The following is a 12,308-nucleotide window of genomic DNA, read 5'->3' on the forward strand; positions in this document are numbered from 1 at the left end:
TTTGTGCTTTCTTGAAAAGACTCAGCACTCAGGTGTGCAGGTACACACCCACAATCCAAGTGCTTGGGGAGGCTGAGGCCAATGGATTGCAAGTTCAAGTCCCTCCCAGCCAGCTTAGCATGAAGTTGTCCCAAAATAAAAATTAAAAATGCCTGAGAACTCAGTGGCACAGCACCAGTGCTATGGAAAGACAGACAGGCAGACAGACAAGGCAAATGTTTATTAACAAAAAGAAACTACTCAAATATAGGCCTTCCAATTAAATTCTAATGTATTTTATTTACCTTCTCTATTATAAATAATCCTTTCTTATATTTAGTATACCTATATGTATGTGATTATAAACCTACAAATAGATAAATATAAGGATATTAAAGCATACTATATAAAAGATACAGTATTTTTTAAAGAACCTCCTGTAAAAATTACTAGCATGTCCGAAAGAAAACCACCATCTATTGTTTCAATTCAGTGTTCTGAATAATAAAGTACAAAATATAACATTTTCTAAAAGCATCTGTTGGATATTTACGTATCTGCACTGTCCCTAGAGAAATACAAAGTAAAGGGGAATTCCACTATGCATTCAGAAAGGCTAAAATGCAAAGCACCACCGGTGCTGGCCAGGAGGCAGAGAAACTGGAATTCTCATTCATGGCTGGCAGGAATGCAAAATGGTAGGACCATTTTGGAAGACAATTTAGCAGTTTCTTATAAAAATAAATGTACCCTTACCATATACTCCAGCAACTGCCTTCCTTGGTACTCATCTAAAACACCTAGAAAACTCATTTGCATGCAAACCTCCACGTGGACACCTACAGCAGCTCTGTTCAAAATTACCAAAGCTAAGCAACCCAGCAAACAAGAGGACCTTCAGCAGGTGACCGGGTAAGGGGTGATACATCCAGCCAATGAGACGCTAGCATCCAGCACGACGAAGAAGGCGCTGTCATGGCATGAAGAGACACAAAGGAAACAAACGCACACTGCGATGGAAGTCGACCTGAGAAAGCTACATACTATGAGATTCCAACAAGACGACGTTGTAGAAAAGAAAAAACCACAGTGAAAGCATGACTGGGTGCCACCGTCAAGGAGGGAAGGAATGAAAATGTGGAACACCAGGGATTTTTAGGACAGAATGACTGTGTATGACGCTACAGTAGCAGACATACATCATTTCCTTAAAAAAATAAAATAAAAATAGGTACAACATCAAAAGTGGGCCCTGATGCAAACAATGGACTTCAAGTGACACAATGTGTCATGTAGGCGTACCCCTGGTCACAAACGCCCCATTCTAGCCCAGGATTTTCTAGTGAGAGGAGGCTGTGTCAGGCGAGTGCACGGAACATGGGAAATCTCTGCTTTCTGCGTGATTTGCTTGTACCTAAAACTTGTATCTAAATCTAAAACTCTTCTATAAAATAAAGACTATTTTTAAAAGGTACCTACAACTGTAACATGCCAATGAATACAAAATAAATAAATCTTCAAAATATAAAAAAAATCAGACACAGTTGGCTGGCCATAATTCAGATGTAGCCAAAACAGATACAACAAACTACCACATATGTGAAACAGTGCCGTGTGAATTACTATAAAAAGTAAAACATATTTTGGGGGGAACTGTGTAATTAAATCATAATTTAAGTTTGGGATTGAACTCCAGAAAAGCTAATGCAATGCTTATTTTAAAATTGGAAAGTTATTTTATCACTGTAACATCCACAGTTTAAGGTAGCCAAATATACAGTGATAATAAAAGCTAATGAATGCATTACTTTGAAGATTTCGTTATATAGTTAATTCTTTACAACAGACTTGTAGACACAACTTTATACACAGTATTACTAACTTAGCCACCTTTTCTCTGAAATGAGGAAGAAGAACGTAGTTTACTAGTGTTGATGGAAAGAAGGAAAGCCCCGCCAGCCTGTGAGTCTCCAGCAAGCCCCTGCGGCCTGCAAACCACTTGCTAATTATTACTGAGCTGAGACAAAACACCAAGTGTTGCCAAAACTTGGGACATAATTCAGGGCCCAGAAATGAGAGGAGTTACTCCTCTTGCTATTTTGTAGTCTCAGCAAAGGTCCTGATCTTAGGGACAAATGAGTAATTACAGTGTTGCCAATGACATCACGCTGCACACACTGACACAGGGCATCAAGACCTCAGGGGGCCAACCACAGCGCTCTCCCATTATCCAGGCCAGAAATGAGGAAGCGTACGCTTTTACCATCTGATTGTCTGGCTGCACCAATGAATCCCTTTAGCCATAAAATTCAATGAAGACCTTATAATGAACAGTAATGATTCAAGAATAAAACTAAATATGTAATTTACAGAGACAGAATAGAAATACAAGCATGTGGGATATAAGAAATTTAGTCATTTTAATTTAATTCCAATTTATCTCAATATATATGGGTTCTTTTAAAATCAAGGGAGCATGCAGTAAGCTAAATCTCAATTGATTGTGTACCCAATTCACTGGCTGAGTAAAGAAACATAAACAGTGGCATCCATGAGGTGGCATAGATCAGCCACACCTCCCACACTATTACATTACACATAGTCCAGTAAGCAATCAGAGCAAACTATTAAACTGGAATTAATGTGATGCAGAGAACTATTAAAGTAAAATTTATCATTTAAATCAAATTTGCTATCTATATGGTTTATTTTGCAAGCAACTTCTTATTACAAAATCTTAAGCACCAACAAACGTTTTGACTTCCAAATGTCAATACCCTCTAAATCGGAGTAAAAAAAAGATTATTAGCTCTAAACTTCCTCTGTAAATAGGATTTGTATAGATGTCAACATATTTAAAGCACTTATCAAAAGTTGATAGGTAGTAATAACTATCTGATACATAGTAACTACTATGCTATATGCTATCAGAAAAGAAATATTCAATAATATTCCATAAATAACATGATTGTCAGATGAACTAAAGCAGTAGAGAATATTAGAATCCATTGCTTTTATTTCTATTTTACAATATTCATTGCTTTCAAATATGTTCAATGAGAAATGTTATTATCCTGTGCAGAAAAGTTTTCCTTTAATGTAAAAGGAGTGGATAAACTCCAGAACTTGAGCACGTACAATTGGATTTGAAACTAAATCATACTTTTTAATGGGAAATTCTATGTACATTCAAATAGCGTTCCAAGGCCGGGCCAGATAGCTCAGCGAATTAAAGTGCCTGCTTAGGCAGACACGGGGACCAGGGCTCGATCCCAGGCAGGCCATACTGGCCTCGCCCCTGGGGTGTACTGAGATGGCGACTGAGACTGGCATGGTGGTGCGCGCCTGTAATCCCAGTGCTTAGGAGGCTGAACACAGGAGGATCACTAGTCCAATTTATGTAGTAAGACCCTGTAGACCCTGTACTAAATACAAAAAAAAAAAAAAATAGTTCCAGAAAACGCAGAGTAAAATACAGTACCAAATGTTCTGAAGTTATCTAAGCAGAAAAAAATTACTAAAACCAGTTGTAATGGCCATAGGTTATAAAATTTCTGTAAGCAGTTAGAAAACCTTTATTTCATCAGTATAAGAAATCACATTTTATAGGAAAAAATACCATAATCAAAATAGTTCTTTGTCTAATATATACACATGAAATTTTATATTTTAAAACAGAATCTAGGGGCCAGGAATATAGCTCAGTGTACTGAAGTACCTGCTTAGGCAAGCCCAGGGACTGCGGTTCGATCCCTGGCACCACATGCCACACCAAGTTCGCCCCCAGGGTGGGCTGAGCCAGCCACAGAGTCTGGGCATAGTGGCACATGCCTGTAATCCCAGCGCTGGGGAGGCTAAAAGCAGGAGGATGACCACGAGTCTAAGCTGCAGACTGAGACCCTGCAACAACCAAATACATTTAAAAAAAAAATCTACCTGAATTTTCATCTGTTAACATACAGATTCATTTGGAGAGGGAGGTAAGGTAAATAACATAGAACACAGTCAAGAAATAAGCATTAAAAGATATTATCTTCAGGGTCTAGGGAGATAGCTCAGTAGAATAAGCACTTGCCTGGCAAGCACAAGGTCCTGAGTTCAATCCCTGGTACTGCACACAAAAAAAGAAATATATATATATATATATATATATATATATATATATATATATATATATATATCTTCATAATCCACCATTCTTTCTATACCATGTCAGAACTCGTCGACATCATATTCCATGAAGAATAAAGAAAAAACAAGAACGTATTCTTCCAGTTCTTCTTGTCAACCCTCTTGTGTACATCCACACACCAGAGTTAGCAATTAACACTCTAAGAATAACTCCCTCTATCTGTGTCTGTTCCAAATGAAAACTAAAGTGAAGCTATGATATACAAAGGTAATTACTTGTCCATAGTTTCAAAATAGTCATAAATTTGGAACGAAGTCTGTGACTGATCTTATAATTTTCTAAACTACTTAGGCAAGTGAAATAAAAACTTATGATCTCTTTAAAATACAATGATACAGCTAATAACCTGAACTGAAACTGCAAGACAACTTTGTCTATTAGTTTAGTTTATTAAAAATCTAAATTTTAGGCTATAAAGCAATCGTTTTTATGTTCCAGGGCAGGTTCCTTTCAGTTTCATGTCATGCAAATACTAATAATCTCCACTTGGTCTCTATCCAAGAGTCCACTGTTGTCATACTGCTGTCTCCAACATAACAGCGAAGTCAGAATGAGAACAACTGGCAGGCAGTTTCGTGTTGCCGATGGCTGAAAGCTCCGCATATGTGAAACTGGTCCCATCCTCAGCAAGACTACAGTGCTAGCTCTTGAGAAATATGTATCGCTGCTTTATGGTTAACGTGCTTGCTGAGTTGTTACTCACTGCTGAAGATCTAAGTTCCTGTCATGCTGCAGAGAATGAGTGTTGCTCAACCAGAATAAATTTAACAGATATTCCACCATCAATTAAAAATACGTCATGAAAATTCTAAAGCATGGCCACTTTTTATGATTGTTCGCCATAGAGAAGTATCCCTCACTACAGGCCATGAAAACCTCCAGCTCAACACGAACGTTAAGGAATTGAGCTTCCCGGCCTCGCTCATAGGGTCAGAGAGCACTGCTTTCTGTCCAACTTTAATGTATTTTTATGCTGTAATCAGCAGTGCATTCTACTGGTACATTAAGCATTTTGGTGCCAAATCTTTATATTTTTCCTAATTACATTATAAAATATATGACATACCTAGAATTTAAATCTCAGAAGCAAAGATACTATACCATTAAAAGCAAATAACACATAAACTGAAATACAGATACACAGTTTAGGGATAATAAAGAAACTAATAAGAAAAGCTATTAATCTTTGAAATGAAAAGGAAGGAAATCCACGTTATCGTCAAACTTTAAAACACTTTCAAAAATGATTTTTATTTATAACGTATCTACATTCAAAAAGGATTTGGGGCATATTATAAAATAAAGGGTACTCCATAACATTTTCATAAGTCACAATCTATTTTAGTGTAGAACTTTAGGATGGAAAATTAAAAGACATTAAACACCTTGTTATTGAGAATAATAAAATAAAATTTTATAGCTTAATATATTCCCCAGAATGGGCCAGCCAGATAGCTCAGTGGACTAAAGTGCCTGTTCAGACAGAGCACAGCTGCTGGGGTTCAATGCCTGGCATGCTGTGCCAGCTGGGCACCCAAGGCACACTGAGACGGCGACTGAGACTGGCGTGGTGGTGCACACCTGTAGTCCCAGCGCTTGGGAGGCTGCAAACGGGAAAATCACTGCAAGTCCAATCTACATAGTGAGACCTGTAGACCCAATAGACCCTGCACTAAATACTGTATGTATTATATTCCCCAGAAAATAAAAGTACATTGAAATATTTTTTTATTTTTTAAAGAAAATAAAAAATAGTAAAAAAGAAAAAACATTAGAAACTACACAGAATTTCACTAAACAAAGTAATAGGAATCTAAAACTGTTATATATTATTGTCTTCAAATTAGTTGTTCAGGTGATCAGATGTAAGTATACAAAATTCAGAGAGAGAGAGAGACAGAGAGAGAGAAATGTAAGCATCAACTGCTCCTTTCACCGCACCAGCAGGAATGAGCAGTACAACCCTCCCCGCTGTCCTAAGCATATACATATACATTTTTCCCTTCCTTCTTTCTTTCTTTTCTCCTTCCCCTCATCCCACTTGTTCCTCCTGTTGACTAGTTTCCTTCCCCATTGCAGTGTCTATTGTATCTTTCAGATTTTAGTTTCTTTTCAGGTTCTCACACTAGGGAGACAGTTGGATGTATAAGCATGCAGGTCTCATTTATTTCACTTATGAGTATAGTCTCTAGTTGCATTGAAACTACATTTTATTTTTTTACTTTTTACCGAATCAATTTATCTCTTTATATCCTACCTTACTGTTATAAATTACACGAAACATTAATTATCTCACCAGCACATACAATCCTCTATGCATATGAAGAAGAATGCATCACAGCGCAGGGTAAACATATTCTATAGGATTTCATCTTTTCTCAGTCCTTTTGGACACTGTGTGATAACTGAATTCCCACTGGCCATTGGAAAGTGTAGCATCTAAACAATGAGTTCTAAACATGGACGTCATGATCTGCAGGACAGCTCAGTGGCATGAGGGTCCTGCTTAGGTAAGCGAGGCAAGTGCAGGGACCGCTGCTCAAGCCCCGCTCCACATGGATGCCAATCACCCCCAGGGTGGGCTGAGCCAGCCACAGGGAAAAAAAGATTGAGTAAACATAGACAGGAAATAGAAACATTTTAAATATTTTTAATTAAAACTACTCATACACATTTAATATAGAAATACAAAAATAAGTAAATCCAATTAAAAAGTAAAATATAAAGAATAGTGTTAATAAACTCAACTGATTTTATATAAAGAAAAGTTTATCTTCAAGAAAAAGATGGCAAGCTAATGGAGGAAAGTAAAAGCAACAATTTGAAAGACAATAAAGAGAATTTATAAAACAGTAAGAAAAGCTTATAAACCAGAGCTGAGTAAAAATTCAAACTAGCAACAACAGGGGCCAGGGAGATAGCTCGGCAGTCTCAGTGCCTGCCTGGCAAGCACAAGGACCTGGGTTCGATCCCAGTACCGTATGCGGCGCCGGCCCCACTACCGGGCATGGTGGTGCACGTCTGTAATCCCAGCTGACACAGAAGGATCCCTACAAGTCTGAGCTGTTTAGTGAGACACTGTATTGAATTAAACAAACAAACAAAAAGAAAAAAAGGGCAACAATGTCCAAAGGGGTCCACAAATGGGCAAGGAAGGAAGTACATAAGAAGGATGCCCTTCAGTGCCCGAAGAGACAGGAGTATTAACTGGTTTAAAAAAAAGTTTCAAAAGGCAATCTGATAAAATTAAGCAAAATTTACAAAGTTATATTAACGTATTTCAATTCATGGGATGTTCTAACCTTTATGGCCTATTTCAATGAAAGAAAAGCTACAGAATAAACTAAGGGATATTTTTAAAACTGTATATTTTCCTGTATGTGAATTAAAAGAGAGAAAGTGCACTATAAGAAAGAAATCAAGCCTTGAATAGTTTACTTTAAAAAATCGCTAAGAGTTGGGGTACAGTGTGAAATAATTTTTTTGATATCAGGGATCAAACTCGGGATCTTGTGCTTGCCAGGCAGGGGCTGTGCCAATGAGCTACATCCTCAGCCCTAAAATAAACTTTTAAGGTTTGTTTTTCTATAATACTTCCATAAAGTTTGAAATTCCTTCAGAAAATATAGTTTTGCTTATAAGAAAAATGTTAAGTATTAATGACATAATACGTTATTCAAATATTAGGGACAGTATGAAATCCGCAACTGACACAACTATACCACTATAAGGGTGGCTGTCTACGCAGGATCTTGACATTTTAGTGACAAAATGTGAGATCATTTGCTTATAATTTTCTCATGCTGTACAATTAACCTTGAGGCCTAAAAGATGAGCTTATGAATTATAGGTAACCATGAGATGCTTGGAAGAAAGACGTGAAAGAAAAATACACACCTACACATCCTATTGAAGGAAGGCTTCAGAAACTCTCAACTATAATTTCTTAAAACTCTCAACAGCAACTTTTGTCAAAATACCAGAAGATATTTTGAAGGGTTTATGCTATCTCAAATAAAGATCCTCAAAAAGAAATCATAAAATTACTATTTCTTTCTAAAAACTATACCAACTGTATATTTTTCAATATTTTCTAAGGACTATAATAACTACTTTTCAAACTTAGTAACTGCCTTTACAAAGTTTCTCATTATGTTCTTTTTTTTTTTTTTTTTTTTTTTTTTTTAGGGAAGGATCTACAGGGTATTCCGGGTCTCACTACTAGATCGGACTCATAGTGATCTGCCCACGTACAGCCTCCCAACAGCTGGGATTACACGTGTGCGCCAGCGCGCCCTGGGGGCGGGGCCGGGGACAGCAATGGCAGGCCTGGGGATCGAACCTCCAGCCCACTTTTTGCAGGCACTTTAATACGCTGAGCTATTTGGCCAGCCCACTTTTTCAAAAATTCTTTTTTTTTTTTTCATTATGTTCTAACCTCTACCCAAAGACTGATTTTTTAAGAAAGCCTAAGCATCTAGGTTTTCTACAACATACAGAAGTTTCTCAAAGACTGTTCACCACATGTACCTTTGGGACCTTCACAATAGAAGACTTTTATAACAAATTCTGCTCGTAACTCAGAAACACTAATTAATGTGCCACATAATGCAAGGAACGGAAAGCAGTTCTGCTACCCAACCCACGGGAAAACAGACTATGGCTAGAGGCTGACTCTCACCAATGGGGATGCGAGTGAGTGCTACGCATCACGTGGCAGAAACCTGGGGTCCTGCTCAACATCCTAACAGGCACAGAGCAGCCTCCCACAACAAGGCATTGTGTGGCCCGAAAAGTCTGCAGTGCCGAGGACGAGACAGCCTGGGCAGGTAAGAGCCACACAATCCACTGTAGCTGGTGACCACTGAACGCGCGAGCTACGGCAGCTGACCTAGCGTTTCTCCTCACTTGCCCTTTTCTCCCCACTATGTCATACAGTGCTATAGGGAGAGTCAGCTAGTAATGAACAGTGTTCTGAGGAAATATCAGAAATGCCCACCGTAGCATCTTTCAAGTAGGTAGTTATACAACTATAAAAACTATATAGTATACTAACAAAGTTGCTTTTCAGACAATGTTTCTCTGTGCTGCCTACCCAGGGCTGTAATTTCTAAATCCTAAGAATAAGTGATCCTCCAGCCACCACCACACCTGGATTCAAGAAGTACTTTATATTTGAAAAATACAATGCTTCTTACCTTAAATAAACAACGGCATATATACTCATATACCATGTGTTTTAGTGAGCTGATCAGAGACTGGATTCTCTGTTCGGTACTTTCAGCATCCTACAGATTACAATTAAAAAATTTAAAACAGCATTAGGAAATGTGCAAATATTTGAATTTTCATAGCTTAATCATTCTTATCAATTATTTCTCCAGATCCAATGCTGATTCTTGAACAACTATATTTGCTCAATAAACCCAAGGAACTAAATAAGTGCACCAAACTTTCACAATAATGTAAAAAATTGTTGCATTATTAAAAATATAAAGCTTTTAATAAGTGAAAATTATAATTGATTCCCAATAATATAATAACAGTCAAACTTCAACTTATCACCTTGATTCCTACAGCATGCAGTATTAAGAACAGTATCTATTTCAATCTAGATTAAGGCTACTTAAATTACTTGTTTTGTAAGTACCAATCCAACCCCAAACTACGAACAGGGCCACCCTATATTTCCTATGCACAATCTAAGAATTCAGGCAATCTTACATCATCCCTTTGGGTTGAATAAGGATAACTGACAGTGGTGCAGTAAAAATCTGTAACTTGAGTTTTTGAGCTAAGTTGGTGCTACCATGGTACACATTTGCCATAATTTGAAAAGATACTGCTAATGGCCATTTCTTTCAATTAAGAAAAAGTGCTTGGGATAGTAACAGAAGGGCAGGCTGGGTGTGGGGTAGAGCCTGCCTAGTGTGGTGTGAGCTTTAGGTCTCATGTCAGGGACCACTGCTTCACATGTCCCGCAAGGTTCAGCACTACTAGAACAAGACCACCTCTGCTTGGTTCACTGGGGCCATAACTAACAAGAACTCCAATAAATTTTATTAGTTAAAAAACACAACCAGGGTTAGCAGTGAATTTGTGAAATTGCTCTAAAACAAGAATTTGTACCGAAATGAACCAAATCTAGGCTTCTGACTTCATTAGTAGCAGTTCTAACGGGGAGAGTTGGGCATTCGTGGTTCACCCAGCGGTTGTTCCTCCTAGTGTGAAACTGAGATTGAGAATCACTGAAATGTGCTCTATTGTACAATGGAGTGCACTGTCTATAAGATTCAACAGAGCTTTAAAACATTGGGAAGGAAGTTCTTATTCTACATATTCAAAATTATATTACTTTTATATACATTAATTAAAATGAGCACATAATCACAAACGAGCACATACACACACAAGGACGAATGTTATTCACAGGCCATATCAACTATCCCAGAACTAAGGTTACTCAGAGGAGCATTAGTTAGCAGATTTTCTACAAGATACAGTAATGCACTCATTACATTTGATCAAACTTCCACTTATCAGTTCTCATGTATAATTTTTGGCCAAAGAATAAAGAGAAATTTAAAACTATCATAATATATTTTCTGTGCAATTTATAAGAAAATTTTAATGCATAAATTATTATTATTGGCTTTATATGATACAGTGAACCAGAAATAAGATCATATATTATGAAGTAACGCTCAGACTTTACCAAATTCTGTTTTTGTAAAAATAAATCCTATATCATGAAGTCTCATAGACTTTACAAAAGTACATATTTTTGTAAAAATTTCTCATATTGTAAATAGTATGATTAAATTTAATATTTTATATTTTGAAGTATTTTAAGCTGAAGGCCAAAAGGCCAATTATTCATCTTTTACCATTTCCTACAAACTGAAACTCTAATATTTGTTCAAAGGAAATTAAAATTACATATTGAAGAAATATCTACCATGAGTAAATAGACAAATTTCCACTAATCTTCAAAGAACAAGTTGTGTATTAGTTATAATTTTATTTGAAATGTGAGTGTAGGAACATCATCGAACGATATACATTAGTAGAAGAGAAATTAGTGAAAAGAAAAATCCAAGTATATTTAATATCAAATAATGGATTTATAAAATAATTGACTGATGAAGACATTGAGCAGTATACAAAGACAAGCTTTTTTTAAACTCTGTTGGCTGCCATATGCCTTCAGGTACCTAGAACAGTATCCGGCACATAGGAAGACTGCAATCAATGTTCATGGAATGAAGAGCCTCTCCTCAGAAAAATGGATTTAAGCATTGCTACTTGAGTATTAAGTTTTGCCTCCCAATATAACTAAAGGAAAAAATGTGTTCACGTCCAGGAAAGTTTTAAAAATCGTATTAGTATTTAGCAAATGCAAAACCAAAAATAAGAACTTTGATGAAATTAGTTTAACAAAAATATTTTTGAAATAAAGTAAAAAGGCAGCCAGTGAGCAGTATTTGCAACACACAACTGAGGTTTACAGTCTTAATGTACAAGAATTTCTTAGAACTCTATTTTCAGGAAGTAGGACAACAGCCCTCAATGAGAAGGGAACTAAAGGGCCCCGAGGGGAGGGGAGAAAGGAAGAGGGACCGAAAAGGAATGCACGTGCTATGTACATGTATCAGTGGCACTCAGGAAACGTAAGCATGCACTGCAAATGTGTACTAGTAACAATTTTAAATATTAATAACAAAAGAAAAAGAATACAAAATTCACCAAAGAAAAATGCAAACATCAAATAATAGTATGTTTACTTGTATTCCATATAATATTTACAAGTGATCAAAGATTTGCAGAATCAATAAAATATTCTTTAATCACTTGAAAGAACAATTACTAAAAGCATCAATATCAATTGTTAAAAAAAATGGAAAAAGTCACTGGGCCAGTTTAATATACCAGTAGAATATATTTTTGAAGGATAACATTAGACATTTGTCAAAGGATTACAATATGTATTTTTGTTCCAGCTACTATCCAAGCATAGAAATTTAAGAAAATAAATGTAGCAATAAAACATAAGGGAAAAAAGTACATGTCTACAGCTGTTTTAAAACATAACTCCAAAATCCTTTGACATTCCTCCCGTCAGGTGGCGAAATTCATC

At 36.6% G+C, this 12,308-nt stretch overlaps 1 protein-coding gene across 1 annotated transcript in view; it reads right to left on the bottom strand.

The window, feature by feature from the left end:
* Positions 1-12,308, bottom strand: part of Dync2h1 (dynein cytoplasmic 2 heavy chain 1) — a 298,798-nt gene that overhangs the window by 133,869 nt on the left and 152,621 nt on the right. Inside the window, exon 69 of the mRNA XM_023709480.1 lies at positions 9,370-9,459. Coding sequence (XP_023565248.1) covers positions 9,370-9,459 — 90 coding nt within the window. The remainder of the gene's footprint in view (positions 1-9,369; positions 9,460-12,308) is intronic.

The sequence above is a fragment of the Octodon degus genome, unplaced genomic scaffold, assembly GCF_000260255.1.
Source record: "Octodon degus isolate 3935 unplaced genomic scaffold, OctDeg1.0 scaffold00012, whole genome shotgun sequence".
Taxonomy (NCBI): Eukaryota; Metazoa; Chordata; class Mammalia; order Rodentia; family Octodontidae; genus Octodon; species Octodon degus.